This window comes from Colletotrichum karsti (assembly GCF_011947395.1).
Source record: "Colletotrichum karsti strain CkLH20 chromosome Unknown Scaffold21, whole genome shotgun sequence".
Classification (NCBI taxonomy): Eukaryota; Fungi; Ascomycota; class Sordariomycetes; order Glomerellales; family Glomerellaceae; genus Colletotrichum; species Colletotrichum karsti.
Window position 1 is genome coordinate 423,102 of NW_024065921.1, and position 20,232 is coordinate 443,333.

Here is a 20,232-nt window from a genome sequence, read left to right on the forward strand (position 1 = left end):
TCCGAGCTGCATATGAACATGTCCAGTCAAGGTCAGAAAGACGCTATAGAACACTGGGGCTACCCGCAACCGCGCCTGCATCGTTTCAAGATGATCTTCTGCTAGGACCTACATGATGCAGCGCAGCAAGCAGGAGTCTCCTGTATGCAAATGCAAGTCAACAGCTCCTAAATCTTAGGTTGCGCAGAATATCGACTGCAACCACATTACTGGGCAAGACCGCGGGCTTGCGAGATGACGATGGTCGCATATCAAATTTCATCTCCGGCGCAGTCTCAGCTGGGCCGTCTGCCAAATAACGCTACACCTTAGCCATGCTGATGGCGATGACGGTGACATACTAACGGTGGTCAGACAGGAAGGGATGCAGTGAGAAGAAAAGGGAAAGCCGTCGCACCAGATCATCGAGACTGGACAAATCTGGCAAGCTGCATGAGTGCAACTCTCCTGCGAAACTCCTGGATTCCTAGCGGCGAACGAGGTCTAGAGACTTCGGGCTTGTCATGCATGCCCGGACAACAAGCGGTGCCATTCTAGGTCGTAGCGAGCCTGGACCTGCGTGAGCGTCTGTGATTGAGCATGATATCACAAAGTGTTCCAATCATGAAGGTCCTCGCAGCAAAATCTACGAAGAAGGACCTGCGCCTCGACCAGATCTGATACTTGGCGACAGAGAAACATGCCGCACAACCCAGGAACAGGCGACTAACTGATCAGAGCGATGTGTAATATTTGCAATATGATATATCGCAAAGAATACGGAAAATACGGCCGGTATACCTCTCGCGGGAGCATATCAGAAGGCCCGGTGATGGCCCAGTGGACAGAGGTGTCGTCGCATGCGTGTAATAGCCATGTCAGACGAAGCGCCAGGCGCAGCGTTAATATCGTCGTCGCCGCGAAGTCGCCTCTTCTTTCCCCCACTTCATCACCCTCGAGCTTTGCTGCCCAGGGGGGGTGGACTGGCAGCTGGCTCACTGGGACACACCCTGTGGCTGGTGAGCAGGGGCCGATTCTCTTTCGAAAATACATGTGAAAGGAAGCCCTGGTGGGTTGCCGACGAGCAGGGGCTGGCCTTCTTTGGGAAAGAGAAATACTGTTTTTGCAGCAGTGACAGGTCTCGGTTTGTTTCTTTTTGCCAACCCCAGGTGCTGGCCGGGTTGATGGATCGTGCGACTACTACGACGACGGCGCCGGAGCTGTCTCTCTTCGGGCCTGTCTCTAACCGGAGAGACACGGGTTCAGACTCAGACTTTGAGAAGTTTCCCGTGGAATATCTCAAATCAGGGCAATTGGCCGTGGACTTTTGATGCAACAGCGCACACGGAAAGACTGGAAAGTATGGCAGAGGGTGTACCGCTAAGGCGCATGTCACTGGAGGCACGTTACGCTTAAGTGGCGGCAATCAACTTGCGATGACGGGAAGGACAGCCAACGAGAACCCGAAAGTACGGACCAAGTGAGCAAGATAGGGCAGAGGCAACTATCGACAATATGCCGAGAAGAGCAACATAGTCGCCGGTACTATACGTTTGATACGACTACGACTACGACGTACTGTACTTTTCCTTGTCCGGATATTGCCATTGAGCTAAACTGCGCCTCGAGTGCCTCTGGTGGCTGGTTACCCGCACAGGCTGTGGAATTTGGAGTTGGGGAGATATCTGTTCGACTACGAATACCACGACCTGGACTGAAATGGGCGAACGTTGTGTCGCCTCATTATGCATACCGACTTGGGAGGCCGCATCAGGGCCACATCACAATCGGGCCATGACGTTGAACGAGTATCCATGGCTAAAGAGAATCGCCATGCCTCGGAAGTCTCAACGCTTGTCAGGACTTTTGATGGGCCACAGACCTCGCCTCCCCAGAGAAAAAGGAACCACAGACACCAAAAGGTTAAGACTCAAGCGCAGACGATTTGAACACGGACTCTTAAAAAAGTACAGATCAAAAGATACGTATTCCTGCGACAAGACTGAGGTGGACTGGCTGCCGCTACGTACATGGCGGCGAAAGACAAGCTTGCGCTTGCGTCTGCGTCTGCATTGGTAAGGATACCGGTCGTTCAGCTGGAAATATGCGGGCTCCGACGGCCCCAATTCGCCTGACCTCTCGGATTTTGTCATTCAGCATATGCAGGTCGCAGCACAGCCCTCGTCTTCGCGTCCGTCTTTTTTTTCTCCTCCTCGCTGCTTAACTATCCGAACCAACTTTTAGGCATGGCGGTCATTATCGCTATTGCCGGAAGTACCTTTTTTATTTAGACTCTTTTTTAGAGTGTCGTGTACGGTACTTTCGGTCCCAGGAAGATGGTGCATTTCGAAACTTGCCATTTTGGAACTCGCCTCCTCCGCGCCCGTTTGCCGAAACTACCGCCGACTTCGCTATCGGGGTCGGGGCCGAGGCCAGGTAGACGACGAAACCTACGGCGAGGGAGGGCTTTGCCTTGCACAGCGCCTGTATTCGGATGCTTCACTGCTCGCAGGCGACAGACAGGGGCCACAATATTTTCGGTCCATGATGCGGAAGTCTAGACACCGATCTACCGGAGCGTTGCGCCACCGCGTACTCAGATCCATACAGACACAGCGTTGTGCTTGTCATTTTCTTGCTAAAGCTATTAGCTTTGCTAGCTGTGCTAGTATTCCCGGGGTGGCCTTGGATGACGGTGCGGTTTCGTTTTGCTTGTTTCTCGCTCTTCTGCCGTCAACTTGGCTTTCGGGCAGGCTTGATAGCTAAATCAGCGTTCAAGGATTGTGTCCGGTACTCCTGTCTCTGTCTGGCACGCAAAACGTGTTATGGCGCGCCGCTAGGGGTAAGTCAGCCCACGCAGAGGGGTCTGAGAAGAGGCTAGACTAGTACGGGACACATTGTCTACAACCTTTGGCGGGAAAGGGAAACGAAGAAGAAGAAAAAGGTAAACGTTCAATGTCGTTAGGAACGTTCCGGCTCAACGGGCGGCCCAGCTAGCCACGTTTGCCTCAGTCAGCACCTCGACCCGGGCGTCGACTGAACTCAGTTGTACGAGTACACCAACTTCAGCATTAAGCTCGACAGAACAGCGAGCCAAGTCTCACGGTCACAGGGCAAAAACTCAGGATTGGCTGGAGCTCGGGCAGCTCAGTAAAGGACTGGTCGAGTTTGGGCTGTCTGATTTAACCTGCTTATTACGCTGGCTGTTGAACTTTGGCTGAGGCTGTGGGGCTTACAGATGCAACCCGAGAGAGAGGGGTGAGATACAAGCGCCAGGGGACTCAAGGTGCCTACACTAGTCGGGTTGATTAATGCAACCGAGGGACGGGCAATGCAGGATGTCGAAGCAGGCCTCAGCCGAGGTGGGTTGGCTGTGGCTGGAGTTGGAGCTGATGGCGAGAGCGACGACGTGGACGCGACAGATTCAAGGCGATGGCAATTTTTTTCAAGTTTGGTTTGGTTTGGTTCGGTTTGCCCTCGCCAGCTTTGAAGCCAACTCGACCGGCTCAGGGCAATGCCTGTTGGAGTCCTCCATCCCGCATCAACTGGAGGCTGCCTGACTGGACTGACTGGAGGGTTTCCTGCATGTTAGTCATGGGCTTGGGCTTGGGTCTCTTGTTTTCCCACTGGGAATGGGGCTACGAAAATGGACCGCCGGGACCAGCGCCAGCACCAGCACCAGCACCACCAGCACCGGCGCCAGCGCCAACAGAGAGGCCTGCAACGTACCTAAGGTGTAAGGTAAGGTCGGCCGGAGCTTCCATGCCAATGCCAGCGGGGAGAGGACACTGGACAGCACTACACTATCAGCTCCAGTCCGCGATGGAGTCGGGTCCCGGGTGAGGCGAGAGGCGTAGGACGGAGAGCCGACCTGTTAGGCGGCCCAGGACGCATGCACTGCGCACTTCAGTGTCTCCGGTGTAAGTGAGGCCCATTACTACGGCAGCTGGGTGAGTCGGTGAGGTACATCCCATCCCCTATAGCAAGCCCCCCGGTGCCTTAGGGAGATCCGATGCTACTGCGCAGAGCTGCTACTCCAGCATGCCCCCGCCTCAGTGCATCATTCATGGATGCTCGCTGTTGCCGTCCAGTGGTGCAGTTGAGGACTCGAAGTGGAAGAGTTGAAGTACCTCAACTGGCTGAGGTGTGTGCGAATATTCGTAGTAGAGGAAGAGGTGGAAGACTGATGACTCCACTTACCATTCTGGGCCCCCCTCCACCTTTTTTCTCTGCAGCTCCTTCCTTGCGCGTGTGCCGTAGGTAGGTAAGGTACTATGGTAGGTACCTTCCACACCCCCCTCATCCCCGCTCCCATCCCCTCCCCTCCTTCCCTCTCTGCAAGTGCAAGGTAGGCACATCTCTTGCGCCTTCCTCCTGGACAATGTACATGGTCGCCTGCCGAAGACATGCCACCGGCACAATCGAGGCAAATGGGACGGGAGTGACTTAGTTCCATAGGTTCCTTAAACGGGAAACCAAGGTGTGGAAGAAGGAGGAGCCATAAAAAAAAAAATACACCTGAGGTAGAGAAGCCCTGTTCCTTACCTCACCAGTCACCACCACCACCTCAGTGAACCACCACCCCCCGGTCCCACAAAATACATCCAAGTCTCTTCTGTATTGGTACCCTAACCGCAGCAGCCAGCAACTGACAGCGCCGTACAGCGACAGCCCCGGGCAAGCAAGAGAACTGAGGTGGAAAGACTGCACCTGCTCGGCCGATTACTATAACACCCCACCACCCTCGCACCACGACCTTTCACTTCTCACCCTCCTCTTTCCCTCTTCACGAGCCCTTCGTCCACCGTTCTCTTCTTCTTATTCGCGGTAGCAGGCGTGCAAGCCAAAATATCCCTTGCTCTACTCCAGTGTCTTGGGTATCGCCCAGCTCCGTCATCACTTGTTTCCTTTATTATTCCTTTTCCCCCCTCCCGATATCCCCAGATTCCCGAGAGAGAAAATAAGGTCCCTAGCCAGACTCAAGATTCAAAGACCACCACCAAAGGACAACGACAAGACCTCACCTTATATCAACACCACCTCACCTCCCTGTCCATCTCCGTCTTCAGCTATACCACCTAGGACCTCTCTCTCTCAATCTACGACACACCTTGGCCGCTGCCGCTCGCCTCGCCTGATCTTCTTTGTCATATCTCGTCTCCTCCTCCAACTCCCTCCACAACATGCCTGTTCAACTACTACCAGCCTCTGCGGCGGCTTTCGCCCCCAGAGCCTCATCAGTCAACGTCGTGCTGGGCTCCAAGGTCGAGCCGTGGTTGACTCAGACTCTGAAGCGCATCAACAGGATCAAGCGCCCGCTCAACAGCGTTCCCCAACATCAAAGATGTCTGACCGAGACTCTTTCCTCCCCCAACGCCATCTGGACTCTCACCTCCATCATGCTCCCCAAGGCCCCGGAATCCGAGCTGCGCAAGGACTCCCACCCCCTGGTCGAGGCCGTCTTCAACTACCAGCTCCTCCACATCGAGGCATACATCGTCCACGTCGACATGGTCCTGCGCAATGAGGTCGCCTACAAGCTGACCACCGACTCAATAGACGCCCTCGTCGAGTACCACAAGGAGATCCACTGCATCGACAGCAAGGCCAAGACATATGACTGGTCTGAGAAGGACCAACAGTGCAAGAAACTCCACGAGGACTTTGTCCAGGCCATCAACAAGTTCGTCTTCAGGACACATGTCTCTGCCTTGGAGGGCCTTGAGGAGGACGGCGCTGGCGAGTTGCTCTCTGGCAAGAGCGAGGAGGTCAAGAACAACATCATGGGCTTGATGAAGCCCCTGCTTCCGCCCCCGCCCCGTGTTGTCGATGTCATCAGACAACCTCCCCTGCTGCCCAGCTCGCCCGCAAACGCCAACATGTGGTCGCAACCCACCACCCCAGTCTCGCTTCCCCATGTCGACGCCTGGAGGGTACTGCCTTCAAGCCCGAGTATCACGTCGTCTCAGGACTCAACACCTATCTGGGCAAACATGGGCATGAGTGAGGTCCAGATCCCCTCGCCCACGCCGTCTTACAGCCAACCCTTCTCCACTGCCGGCTTCTTCTACAGCTCACCAGGCATCACGGCGCCCATCCCGGCGCTGCCTCTCCCTAGCATGTTCACTCCCCAGTGTGGTGTGGGCATCGGCTACGGCGGCTTCGGCTGGGATCGCTACCAGGAGTACACGACGACGATGTGACAACCAACGCCCGTCACCGCTGAAGGCTACCCAATCGTCACGACCTCATAGCATTGCCCGGCACGTCTGTCCATGTTTCCCGGAGAAAAGTTGAAGTCCTCTCGATCTGCTCGGCATAGAAACACACTCAAGGCATCTCGGCGTTTTGCATCAAACAGGGGGGAGCGAACGGTGTTACGGAAACTTGCGCAAGATCAACCACTCACCAAAAAGATATAATCTCGGTTTTCTTTTGTCGGCAGCAAGCGAGCGTCTGATTTTTACAACTGTCTTTTCGATATCCGGGGAATTACAACCGCCACTCACTGCGCCGCAAGCTCGGTCACCTTTCATTCGAATCATCTCTCATCATAGCTGGGTCCGGGGCGGGCATTTGAGTGCATTTACACTTTGGGGGGTTCTCGAAATACAGGCGGCTTGTGTCTCTTTTCCCTTTTTTTTATTTTTCCTTTGGGTCTTCTCATACAAATAAGAGGAACACGCAGCAATGCAAAAACCCCCCCGCTCGGCTCCAGGCCTGGAGCCGAGACAGAAGAAACCGACAACCTTTGGATTCTGGATTCCCCCGTTTGGATCTTTTTACTTTTTGTTTTCTTCTTTTTCATTGGTTCAAGAGGCTTTCTTAGAGATACCCCCATCGGCATTACACTGGATCGGAAGATACCATACCCGCTGCGCATCTGCTTTCTTTCATTTCCTTGGCTTGGGTTTCCTGTCTTACGGATGATTCACGACGACCATTTCACGGCCAATGACGAATATTCACGACTACGCGACCTAACGATACAAAATAAGACGACGTTGCTCCCCGGGCTAGACCCCACGACACGCGGCTCTCTTGTTTTCTTCGATTCGCAGAGACTATTCGGTTTTGGTTTTTCACGGCGAAGACTTGCACCCCGGACTGGATCCAATAATGGCAACGTTTCTCGCGAAAGGGTCGATTCTGCAACACCATCATCGCGTAGCCGAGACTGGCTGTATCTGAGATACTGCCGTCGAAGCAGACACTGGCATGTCGACAGGGCCCTTGCTACTGTCTGCCCCCGTCGCCGGGGGTTGGCAGACTCGGAAGTGGAGGAGAGATGGGACACATCAACACGAAAAAAACAAAGAAGCTGGGCACCGCAGCAATAGTTTCCTGCCGGACAGGGACAAGGTGCAAAGACCTCTTTTGCCATAGCCTCGGAATCTGCTCTCACAACCACGAGTGCCCCCGCCCAACGCAGCGCGGGGCGCGACGAACCCGATCACCCAGACCACGCTGATCACCCCGCCCGGACGCCTAGTACGACACGTCGAGATCCTGCGAGCCGGGACCGGCGATGAACGGAAAGGACTGCGCCGGGAAAGGGGGTCATTGTGTGGATGTCTGGGGTCAAGGGGGGTCGCGCCCCTTCGCAGATGAGGGTTAGGGGACATGTGGGCGTGGGACATTGAGAACAGGCGACATGTGGCTCGTCCTCACGCATGGCCTCCCCGCCCACCGAAGGCCGAAAGATTCGGCAAGAGCATCAGATTGCTCAAAGGCAGGGATGGAAAAGCCGCATGGGAGACCGTTTGGGTTATGCGACCTGCTGCGCGGGTCTGCGACCCGGCTCCCCTAGGAAGCGATTCTGCGGCAGAGGGCGCTGGCAAACTTTTTTTTTGGGATTGAGAGGACATGGGCGACGAGGCGAACCCTGGAGGTTTTCGGCCTGTGCCTGGGATAACACACTGCTCAATGGGTTGTTGAATGCATTTTACGTTATTACTTAATTCGAACAAGATTTTTTGTTCAGTGCTATCCGTCTCGCATGGTGTGTGTCGTGAGTGAGAGAGAGAGTGTGTGTGTGTGCTTGCTTATGTGAGGGGTGACAGTACAGATCCTGTAGGTATGTGTGTATGCCTGGATATCATGCAGGCTGGATGAGTGAGACGGAAAGTTGGGATGCTCGCCTGTTCGCGCATTGTTGGGAATCGGGTCAAGATCACCCCCTCCCTCCTGCGCGCGGCACTTCTCAGCTTTCTCAGCTTTTGGGGAAAAGGTGGAAGAGGGGATCCCCCTTCCTCTATTTTTGGGCATCAACGGTTTTTTTTTTTTCTGTTTGGACTTCTGACAAGCACAGCTGGGGTAAGGCAAGGTAGACTTCCGATTTTAAGCCTCGACGGCACATGCAAACATGGAGAAACAAGCGACGGGAGAATGGGGGAAAAAGGGGGTCCAGCCGGTCGGTCGGTCGGTCGGTTCGGACGTGTGGCGAGTCTCGTGGAGCGGTGCCCTTTCTGATGCCTCTTCTTTTTCTCTTCGTTGGTAGTCAGTAGATCGATCCTTCAGTAAGTCAGCGCTTTGCATCCAAGGCATAATGGTGCGAAAGCAAAAAGAAGGAGCCGCGGAAGGGCAGCTTTGGGCTTGGCCCGGGGCTGGGCAGGACGACGGTCGCGAGTGCAAGGTTGGAAACGACGATGAGGGCGCGGCAACGAGGACGAGGACGAGGACGAAGGGGAAGATGCCAAGTATGCCGTTGCGATGGTTGTGATGCCCATCCTTGGCCATGCGTGAAGCTATATCGACAGAATGGATTTCCTAAATAGGTATGTGACTGTCATGGTATAAGACATTTCGAAAAAGAAAATCGTACTAGACGGGGGTTTCGTTTAGGGGCCAGGCTGTAACGGAGAGACATTCTCTCTTACACTGGCCCAGACACACGCGAACGACGGCACGAGTGACATAGCCTAAAGGTACTGAAAGGGATATGAGGCGGAAGTTCTAGAAGACGGGGTTCATGGGTTCATGGATGATGGGGACTGGGGGTTGATCACTGATCGCCAGAGTCTGGGCGTCGGCTGGCTGCTGGAGTAGCTTACTACGCGACCGCGGTACACTTGGACGAGCGTAACATGCACACCACCACCCGCTCCGAACACAGACCAGCTGCTACTTTGCAAAGTCGGCCCTTTGGACTTGTAGGGATGATGGTGGTGGCAGTCTGGCGTTGCCGCTCCTTCGCACGGACGGGGACGTCTGAACGCCGGGGGGATTCTAGTCCTGTCGACAGGCAAGACAGATGTAACGGCGGCCAGATGAGTTCAACCGGTCCCGAGGAACATTGTTTGAAGGGGATTTCGGGTATCTTTTCGCGGGAACACGAGATTTAAACCTCTCGATAAGCGATTGATTTCCAGAGATGCATGCAAAGAGTTTTGTCGCCTCGGGCTCGCTAAGCCGGCCTGAGTGCGTGCCAGCAGCAGGGCTGTTGAAGATGAAAAGCGAGAAAATTTAAGGACAGGCTTTCCGTATTTGATATTTGATATATAGAATTTGGGTTGGCAGCTATCACGTTTTGAAGGAGGGTGGTTGGTGCTCATGGCTGCTGGGCATGGCACCATCCGGCGCTGAACTGTTTGAGGCTTTGCGGAAGGTCGAGTTACGCGTCCTTGGGGTAAGGGACAGGCGCGTTGGAGCAACGTCGCATGGGCGTTTGTAAGTGTAGAGGAGGTCGTCTTGTGTTGGAGGGCAGAGTTTGAGCTGAGCTTTGTTTTGCTGGAGGGCTAAATGGCCAGCAGACGGGACCAAGGGCTTTCATCAGGCATTTTGACTTTGCTTCGCCTGCAATGTATACTTCTAGGGCCAGCTCGATGGTTTTGCAGCTTTGCAATTCTAGCCCTGCCCTGCGGCGGCGCATGAAGCGTTGTTGCTTTACTATATGACGGTGCATAAAAGGAGGGGGAAGTTTGCTCTGCGTGTGGTAATAAGTTTTTGGTCTTTCTTTTTGGGGGCGGCATGTATCTCGATGCCGGCCAGCTGGAACTCTGCAAGCGGCCGCAACTGTCAACTGTGAGTAGGTTTGCAAGGCCCAAATCTTGGTCTTCACATCCCGAATCGGCATTCGGAGACGGAGCAAGAATGAGTGATGGACAGGAGAGAGAGAGGGAGAGAAAGAGTGTGCCGACTGGGATCCCTGTTTCTTGAGCAGAAACAGGGAGACACTCGTGAACAGGGAGTGTGTGGCTTGCCACTTACAGCTCGCAGGGATCGAAGCCCGAAATGCGGCTGAGCAGCCAGAAACGGATGGTGGGGATCGCCTCTGCCGCCCGTCTGTGCCCCGGGCTGGCAGTACGTATCTCAATCGGCCTCGGCACCCCGATCGAAATGTTGCTCCCGGTGGCTGCTGCGGGGCCGCGGGGGGGCCTTGAGGCGGTGCAGCAGCTCCGGTATCTGCATCCGTCCAGTGGAGTCGCACTTTGAAACGAAACATTTTTGTGGGGGAGAATGTCATGATGCGGAGACGCCTCGCGCCCAGATTGGTCGACATACGAAACCGGGGGCCCTCTCCGGAAGGAGCTCCGGAGGTCACATTTTGGTGATTGACACTTCTGCCACCTCTCCTACTCCCTGAAAGGACGGGAGGAGGGGGGAAGCCAGCGGATGTGACCGAGACTCAATTCCGCCTTGACCCTCTGCGCCCTCTCATTGGGTCGCGGGAACGAGCAGCGCGATCTGACGTGGGTTTGGTGACGAGATCGTGTGGGAAAAGGGATTGGATACCGTTGGAGGGGATCAGCAAGGCCGAGTTTGGGGTCCGGTAAAGATGAGTCGGTTTGGCAGCCATGTCCCATACGGGTTTGACAGCTCAGATGGGAAGGGAACTTTGGCCCGTCGTTTGTGAGCAAAAAACCAAAGCTGGATATCCCAAGTAGCCGCTACTTACGCAGGCGATATGCGTCTAGGCAGCATGTGTGAGGAAATCGCCCGGTTTGTACTGTGGCTGCTCAGCTAGTTTTCCGAGCCGGTGACTGCAAGGCATCGCCAAGCCTTCCAACAGAATCCCTGGACCTACGTCCGCCCAAGGCACCCCACGGCTGAGCAAGGATGACAGAAATGGTTATCGATTGTGCCTGACAGCCGTATTGTCTTCATTTCCGGTGCCTCGCTTTCCGACTAATGGGACTCGCTGTCGACGGACGGTCGAGTCCGGCTCCGGGGTCGCCTACGCGGAGGATCGCGGTCGCTGTCAGACGCTATAGCCTTGCAGGGGATCCTTCCAAGCCGCTCTACTACTTAACTAGTAGTGGTGGTGGCGTGAATCGATCCAAACACTGACGGCGGGTTGTAGGGCGTCCCGACAACCTGGTCATAAAGAATGGACTGCCGCGATGCCTTCGTTGGTCGTGGGCAATTTCCTCGTCCGGGACTAGATGCCTCGTGGCCCAAGATGGGTGCCTAGAAACGTGGTTAGTGTCTGATGTTGCCAAGAGGCTGCCTGGGTTGACAAATACTCGCTCGACACGACATATCCGAAAGACGCGAGGGTTTATTTCGAGCGACTTGAACACTCCGCTAAGTGGAAGGCTTCTTCTCGGCTCCCTCTGCAGCGGAAGATTCTGGCTTCCGAGCTTGAGCTTGGTGTTCTTTGGAATTGAGTCGACCAATAGCTGCCTCGTATTCGTACTGGAATTTTCAGATAGCCGGTGTTTCTGCATTCAGTTCCGTTCAAAGAAAGTATGATGTGGGGATGCGTTACGATTGTTTGCGCAGAGGATGTTGTTGACTCGCTTCTGATCAGAGTCGGGGAATTCTCCATGGTATTGGTTGGCATTGCAGTTTCCCAAAGTTGAGGTACTATGGTACCTTCCACCGAGGAAGGAATGGAAATGTTGCCCGGTGATAATCGCGGCCAAGCATCCGCACCTGCCGTGACTAAGGTAGTTAACATTTGGACTTATGTAAAGGCAGGAGCGATGGGTTCTATATGTCAACACTCACAGCTCTTACTCGGGACTTCTTCGCGGAAGGAAGAAGCGCGAGACTCAGCTTGTTTCCCCAGGAGCTCGCTTCTCCTGATTATCCTCTGTAGAAGACATTGAAAAGAGTAATGTTGATTGTCAAGCCACGTTGGAGCAATTCCAGTAATAGCTGGGATGGTTTTTCTCCATAAACATATGGACCCTCTTCCATAGGAAAGTGGCAAGAGAATTTCGAGTAATTCAGGCTGTTGCAACGAACTTGCTCTTCTTTGCTACCCATCCTGAAAGGAACATGTCGTACATGATGAGTCTTAATACACTCACAACTTGAGTTGGTTGAGTCTTCTTAACTTGAAACATGACTCGTTCAGCTTGACTATGCAACTCAGGCTCGAAAACATAGAAAGCAATGAAGCCCACGGGCAGCTGCTTCAAAAGCCATGCTCAGAAACGTGATCACGGCTAAGTCTTGTTCTAAACTTCTGTATCGAGCTCGATGAAGTCCTACGCGTTGTGTCCAAGACGAAAAGATTGCATAACGCCAAACTCGTGAGAATGTAAAATACTCGCCTAGGCTTCCGACCGAACAATCTTGCACCCTCCTTCATCGAATCTGCTGAGACACCGCCCAATCCTCGTTACTGTGCCCCTTGACCTTCTCCAAATACTCGTTGAACTTTCTCGACAGCGTCAGGACCTGGCTGAGATGTTTCCACTCCAAGCTCTCCCCTTCTTCCATCGCGAGCTGACGGGCCGTAAGGACGATATTACGTATCTGGCGACCGTTCATCTTGTAGTCCGCCAGTTCCTCGAGCCGACCTTCCATGTTCCTAATGTCGACGTTGATATCGTCTTGATCTTCAGTCAGCATCTCGAAAAAGTTGCTCCAGATTGCCTTTCGAAACTTTTTCGTCAGGGGCTCGTAATGAAGTGCGACTCGGATCCGGGACTGGAAAGCTTCATCGAACGTTCCGACGCGGTTCGACGTGAGGATTATGATACCCTCGTAGTATTCGAGAACTCTGAGGAATACTGTGCAAAGTATGTCAACTGGCGCGTTTCTAAATTGCAAGGAAGTGAGCGTTCTTACTTGACACCAAGCTGTTTCTTGTCAGATCAGATACAGTCCGTTCTTCCAAGAAGACATCTGCCTCGTCCAGAAGGAGCACTGGATTCTTTAGTAATTGCTCCTTTCAAGACGACTTCATGACTCTGGCACTTACCACAGTCCCATATCTTGCCCAGATACAACACGGTTTCAAGATATTTCTCAACGGCCGTGGGTTCTGTTCCAATATCTCCACATGTTACGCGATATAGTGGTTTCTCGGCGTACTCAGCAACGCTGGATCATCTTCTGTAAGCTCTGATGTCGCTATCGTTAGAAGTGAAATACCAACCTTTCAGCTGTAAGGCTTTTGCCCGTTCCTGGGCTTCCATGCAGCAACATGATCAAACCATTGCCCTTCCCGCTGACAAGGTCATCCATCTTCTTGGTGTTGGACATCCGAACATTGATCAGCGCTCGGAGTAACCGTTTCGTATCGGGTTGTAGCACCAGTCGATCAAATGCTTTCTTGTTCCATGCGATAGATTCCGTTTGCGCGATGCTCAACGAGACTGGTAAAAGTCAGCAAACTCAACTTCTCAACGTCAACGGAAGTCAGGGCTCACCCCATTTCTTCTCTCGCAGGCTGTAACCGTACGTGTGCGCAGGAAGGATCATCACCTGTCTCTCATCCAAATCCTCATCTTGCCTGATTACCCGGGGATTGTCGTCAAAGTCTGAAATCTCACTTGGCACAGGCGGTCTAATTCCCGGCATGAATGCATTTGGACGCGGTCGAGGATGCAGCTTCGAATAAGTAGACATGTCAACCATGAATCTCTCTTTCGACTGTGATGTTCCATGTCAGTTACATGTAGTTAAGTCCAGTAAAATGATCATTCAACTCACATAGAAATAGTCGTGATGCTGGTCCCAGCCATTGTAAGAAACGAATGACTGGTTCCTCATGCTCCAGAACTTCTCGCCTCGCCGTTGCAACATCGCCAAGAGGTTTTCATCTGCATACTGAGCTGGGACAACTTGAAGTTTCGATAACGGTCGTTCGAAGTTGCCTTTGAAGGGAACCAAGTCAATCTTGGAATACCAAGGCTTTCGATCAAGTTGTCTGCCGCCGTACGCCCAATGCCAACCCGAAAACAAGAGCTGATTTGCTTTTTTTACTGGCCACTCGTCCAGTATATAAGCACTCGTAACTCCTTTGTCATTTTCTGAAACCACCGTCTGGTTGGGCCTGAAGAGCTTCTCAATACTTGCCTCAGTGACAACCCCTCTCATGAACTCGTCGTCAGCCCCTGCAAACTCTGCCCCGAAGTTCTCTTCCAAGTAGTCGAGAAGATGCTTGACTGCCTGGCCCCTGGTTGGATCGCATGATGCGAATTCCTGGAGTTTCTTCCTATGGTGGAAAAGAAAATTATACGGGGCTTCCATTTCCCAACTTTCGTCATCAAAATCCTCAAGCCAGATCTCATCAAGCTTGCAATCGGCCACCATCTTTAGAGAGCTCTCGAGGAGTTGCGATGCTATCTTCATTCGTTCCTTTCTTGGAGAAATTTCGCTTCTGTCGGTGTCGAACATCTGCGGAGTTATCTCTCCCCACCTGTAGTCCTCCTTTTCCCTTTGAAGGAGGTTATTTAACCAAATATTCAAGACACAGCGATGTTCTTCGAACACTAGAAAGTGTACATTCGGGTGTTTTCGAAGATACTTGTCAATGTTTCGTACTTCGACCTTTGCGGACAGTATCTCCTCAGCCGTGCCTCCCTTTCCAATGATGTTCCTAACGATTGGTTCGTCTTCGTAAACTCTTCCGTCGTGCTCATGATAACTAAGACTGCAAAATATGCGATGCAAGACCCTGTAACCACTTTCTTTCTCGGTGGATTGGTTGTTGGCTGCCTCCTGATCCTTGCTTGGAGGGCCATTTTTGAAATTCTGCCGGAAATGAAGCCTGGATTGTAGAGATCCTATAGTGTCGATTAGAAATGAGATGTATCTTGTTACATCGCTCCCGTCGTCTATAACGTCCAGGTTGAGGTAGTCATCGGCCAAAGCCCCTAACGCCAGTGCTAGTGAGGGGTTGTTCGAGGAGTTTTCAGGCTTCGCTGGGCTTTTCCCCAAATCTCCATGTTGAGATTGGTTCTCTGGCTGATTCGACTGTTCTTGCAGAGTTGTCGAGCCAGTAGCTGTTCTCCGAGCGACAAGATCATGGCGCCAAGAGGTACTGCTTTCTTCGAGAACATCCTCGTAGACGAACTCTCCGGTATCGATTGAACCGAGGTCTAGGTCAGATGTTTGAGCCTGTTGTCTTCCAATCTGCGTCCGATGTTCCTGAGTAAGGAAGTGTTTAACGTGGGGATTGATTTGCGAAGGTGGTCTGGGTTGATATCCTGCCATCGTGGATCACTGCTTAGTTTCACGATAGCTCACAATGTGCTCATACGCTTGCTTACCGGGCGGGACTTGCCCGGCAGGTGGTATATGGGCGGGTTCCCTTGCTCGTTGGGGATCCGATGTCGCCAATATATTTCGCTCTCTGACCTCAGCTCCTTTCGTGTCATCTCGAGAAATCGTGGACTCCGTAAACAGGCCAGATTGTCCCCCCTGAGGGGGCCGCCCGGAAAAGCCTGGCGGAAAATCAGACATTTCTTCTACTGTCGTAACTACGACTGTAGTTCTGAATTATGTTCGGCTCCTTTTTGGTGACAAAAATGATGAAATGTAGAGTTTCAAAGTTTCTCCCAATGTGCTGAAGAAGAAGAAGAAGAAGGACAAGAAGTTTGATAAGTAGGGTAGAACCCCTCAGAGTCTACGTCTGATGTCATTCCGCACCTACCAGATCAGGAGGTAACGAGGCAATGCTTGATTCCTACCCAAAGTGAAAGATATTGAAGAAGGCAGGCACAGGCCGTGGTGGCGCCATCAAGTCGGATGCACCTTATCACCTGCAACGTCAGCATACCTACCTTACCTACGCCCCATGCATGCATGTACGCATGCCATGATTTCGAACGTGGCAGCCTACTACAGGTGCGTACTGCCTATACCAATCAGTACTGTCTGTTAGTTTCAAATGGATTCTGGCAGATCGTTTACAGCTGCATCCCTTGACATTGCAACTGCTTTTTACCCCGTCGGATCTGGTGGAGTATGTTCCGGTACAGTTCAATGCCATGTCTTTGAAGTCAATCAACGTCCCGAAATGTTCCTCATGATCGTCCGCAAAACAAACTGGAGAAATTCGACAAGCCTCGTTCCAAGGCATGCCGAAGATCTGCCTGATTTGACATAGCAGGCCCTTCGTACCTTATGCAGGTATGGTCACATTCTGAGGCGTCCCCATGCATACATGTAAGCCCTTGGCACATTGGATGCCTCGCAACGGACTGCTCCGCGACAGCCTGCTCCAAGTCGTTGGACCGGTGCGCGTCGACGCATGTGTCAACTTTAGATGGTATGCCTGATGGTTAACCATCATCTGCACCCAAAGCTCATGCTGAACTTGGAATATTGGAGTTCAAACTGCTAACAGTACCGTACTTTGAGAGTCAGGCATACGAGGGCCTTTCGCGACACGGAGGATACATGTAGGCTAGCTCCGTCACAATAGACGCCATGGAACGCCAGGACCTTGTGCAGTCTCTGAACCGACGGCCTCAAGTTGACGGAACGGTCCTAACGTCTCTACTGGACTTCGGCAACGTGGTCTCCACCAGTCCGGGAATCAAATCTAGTGTTCCCGTCACATCAACAGTTAATACTTCACGAAATCAGCATCTCAGCCTGATACACAGACCGTTGAGAGGAGGACTCACGTCGCGATATAACGATGATGATTCTGCGGAGTATTTCAAGACTTTCGGCAGTATCTATTGATGTAGCTGATCTATATTCAGGTGTCTGAACCCCGCAAAGGATGCTTTCGAGAAGGCCGTGGACATCTTCACGGCTAGTTTGTCTCCAGCTGAATGCGACATATTATGGCTTCGAAGCAAGAACACGATGCAGGATGTGCAAAATGCGCTCCAGGAAGCAAGAACCAGATACGAAGCTCAAAGCCCCAAAGGAAAGATTTGGAAGCTTCTGGCTACGTGCTCGTCAAGAGTCGCTTACTATGCGCGTACGTTTGGCCTCTATACTTCCATTCACACCTGGGAAATATTGACACGTCGCTGTCGCAGCTGTCTTTGACTCTCTGGCCCAGCATTACCCAGAATATGTATCCCTTGCATGGGGGGCTTTTAAGTTCTTCTTCACGGTAAGCTATTGATTCCACCTCCGTGAGGTGTGATGATCGCGAAAGCAGCAGGCGACCCGAACTGACGTCTACAGGCCATGATCAACTATGAAGAGCTACTCGCCGAGACGTCAAAAGCCATCACTGATATAGCGAATGTTCTGCCTAGGACAACGTCGTTATCCGATTTATATCGAACGCCAGACATGCAAGATGCGGTCGCTGGTGTCTATGCCAAGATCATTGAGTTCGTAATCGCGACAGTAGAGTGGTACAAGCAGAACAAAGTCAGGCATGTAATATCAGCAATCGTCAGCCCTTACAAACTCAAGATGAAGAACACTGTGGATGAAATTGCCGAAAGATCGAGGCATGTCGACAGACTGGCTGATACGGCTGCGAAGGCCGAGCTTCGAGACGTTCACCTCACAGTCAGAGGCCTTTATCAGGAGAACAACTCTCTAAGAGAGGAGATTCAAAGCATGAGGGGTGATTTTCACAAGATGTTGGGCCAGTTTCATCAAATATCGCAACATATGATAGGTAATCATATCGATCCCTACCTACCAGTGTATAACTAACATCTACTGTTAGAAAGCCAAGCTCTTCACAATCAGATGTTGATCCAACAGCAAGGCCAGAACTCTTTGCTGCTCGAATGGCAGTCTGAACACATTAAACATGAGTTAAAGTCAACTGCTTCGGATTGTGGAAGCGCATCCGATATGCTAGACTTTTGCCGGTCCGTCAGAAATCGTCGCAAAATGAGAACGCCAACCCATTTGCCGGGACCGGAGTTTCCGAGACTGAAAGCTTGGGCCGAAGACCAGCATTCTTCTTTACTTTTGGCGCAGGCTCAGGCATTTCGACATAGCTCGCTGGATTTCGCGATTGATTTCGTCGACGCCGTCCTCGAGTCCCGGGTACCTGTCATATGGGCCATCCCTTCCAGCTTTGCGTCACAGCCGACCATCACGGATATCTTGCGGGCTCTAGTACTTCAGACGTTTAGTCACAGTTGTCCCGTCAACCAATTCACTCGTGAGCCCATACGCCTGGAGGACATACAAAGTGCACGCTCTGTTTTTTCATGGTTTGCTATCCTTGGTCGTTCTCTTGAGCGTTTTGAGAGAGTCTTCGTGGTGATCGACATGAGTCTGGTCATGAAAGCAGCGGAGTTGGACACTGAAAACGGCACAAACTACGGACTCCGACAGTTTTCTGACTGCTTGGGGACGCTCGTAGGTTCTCGAACCCGGGGGTGGCTGAAGATTGTTTTAGCCTCTTACTCCTCAATGGGCGGCAATGTCTCGACCCATGCTACAGACCATGCTTCCGCTACTATTCAGACTGATAGAGGGGCTTCGCAAGAGAGACGATTCTGGAACCCAAGGCTTCGAGGCCAAGCCAGACGCCAGATGCGCATGTCATCGGAGAAGTTCAGGGCCGCGATGGGTCTGCACAGAAACGCTCCGATTCACTAGCATGTTGAACGCTTGATTCATCTCAAAGGACGAGTATAGTTGAATTGAGTGTGCGTCGCTTTAAGACTTATGGAAACTCCCTGACAACATACCCCCTCACCCACATGACACTGAGCCCACACTCATTCAAGCCTGACTGGCCTTCTGTTCATCCTCAAACCATTCCTTCAGCAGTTTGATCTCTCCATCAGTAAGGGCGGCCTTGTCGGTGTCGTGAAGGGAAATGACGTAGGCAACCAAGCTGCCGGACTTGGTCGGCTCTTGCGAAAGGCCGCGTGCTTCAAGGAGGGCGCGAGCTTGAGAAGGATCGGCAACAAATTGGGAGAGGAGAGAAAGCTCGTTCTCGTCAAGAATAGGGCAGGGGTCGTTGTTGCGGTTGATGATCTCCTGGGCGAGAGTGTGAGTGTCGATCATGTGACGCGGCGAAGGGCCAGTGTAGGGGGCAGATTCAACGGCAGCGGACATGTTGATTGTCTGATGAATATAATGGGTTTAAAGTGCTTTGAATGGGTATATGTCTGTGAATTTGATGATAATGGATGGCTCTGTGTTGTTGGAGCTTGTGGTTTGACTAAGGAGGACCGGTTCTGGAGGGCAAGCTCGGACTAAGTTGGGGTTCTTATACTTTTCCAGCTGTCACATATCACCAGCTCAGCTGAAGGGAACAGAAGAACCAGCGCATCGAATTTCAGTTTTCAGGTGTACAAGTACATGATGATTTTCATGAAGCATCTTCAATTCGACCGCCTTGAGAGCTTCGCACTTTCATCCAAACAAATCACGTCTTTGGCAGGCAACAACCAAAGACCCTTAAGACGCCCGCGTAATCATACTGACCTGCCTTGACGAGACATATTGCTAATCGCTCATTGGCTGAGTTTACTCACAGACAACCAACTGCATGAACGCCTTCCCTGAAACCAGGCAGACATTTTCGTAACCCTGGCAACAGCCAACAGGCTGAATTGAAGGTCCTGGCCAAAGCATGATAAGAACCTGCGGGAATGATTTAAGCGAGGGGATTGAACCAGCTTTTTTGAGTCAAAATGTGATGTTTTGGATGACGCCATTCACTGTGTCTAGGTTTCAGACATCAAGACATTCGCTATGTATTGTCAAATATCGCAGAAGCCATGAGCACAACTTCTCATTTCCACCAAAAGTCTTCATCAGATATCAAAAACTTTGTACACACATATATGTAAACTCAGAAGTATATCATACAATGCAAGACTGGAATCCTTCATTAAGATTCGAGCCACGTTTCTGATTTTCCTCCTCTGAAGAGAGGGGCTCGATAGAAAGGGGGATGAGAACAAGGCGAATTTTAGCTTAGCATGAGTATAACCGCGAACGAGCATGTTCGGAAGGGATCGACGCATAGCAACATATGGCATCCGGTTATTATCCTATCCGGAGGGATCGGGAGCACCGGGGGTCCCGAACATACGGCCCCACAAATTCGGGTCCTTGGCGGAGCGGCCTCCGCCGCACAGCAGGATGACTTGGGAGAATGAAGTTAAGGTTAATTGC

At 52.2% G+C, this 20,232-nt stretch overlaps 3 protein-coding genes across 3 annotated transcripts; 1 reads left to right on the plus strand and 2 right to left on the minus strand.

The window, feature by feature from the left end:
• Positions 1-5,162: 5,162 nt before the first annotated feature.
• CkaCkLH20_06958 (uncharacterized protein) lies at positions 5,163-6,182 on the plus strand (the record flags this gene model as incomplete). Its single annotated transcript, XM_038889675.1, has 1 exon — positions 5,163-6,182. One exon carries the CDS (start codon positions 5,163-5,165, stop codon positions 6,180-6,182), a length of 1,020 nt encoding a protein of 339 aa, XP_038745038.1.
• Positions 6,183-12,516: 6,334 nt separating this feature from the next.
• CkaCkLH20_06959 (uncharacterized protein) lies at positions 12,517-14,511 on the minus strand (the record flags this gene model as incomplete). Its single annotated transcript, XM_038889676.1, has 6 exons — positions 12,517-12,944; positions 13,003-13,080; positions 13,136-13,257; positions 13,313-13,532; positions 13,587-13,809; positions 13,870-14,511. 6 exons carry the CDS (start codon positions 14,509-14,511, stop codon positions 12,517-12,519), a joined length of 1,713 nt encoding a protein of 570 aa, XP_038745039.1.
• Positions 14,512-18,825: 4,314 nt separating this feature from the next.
• On the minus strand, positions 18,826-19,164 carry CkaCkLH20_06960 (uncharacterized protein; the record flags this gene model as incomplete). The annotated part of the gene is made up of 1 exon (XM_038889677.1): positions 18,826-19,164. One exon carries the CDS (start codon positions 19,162-19,164, stop codon positions 18,826-18,828), a length of 339 nt encoding a protein of 112 aa, XP_038745040.1.
• Positions 19,165-20,232: the final 1,068 nt, after the last annotated feature.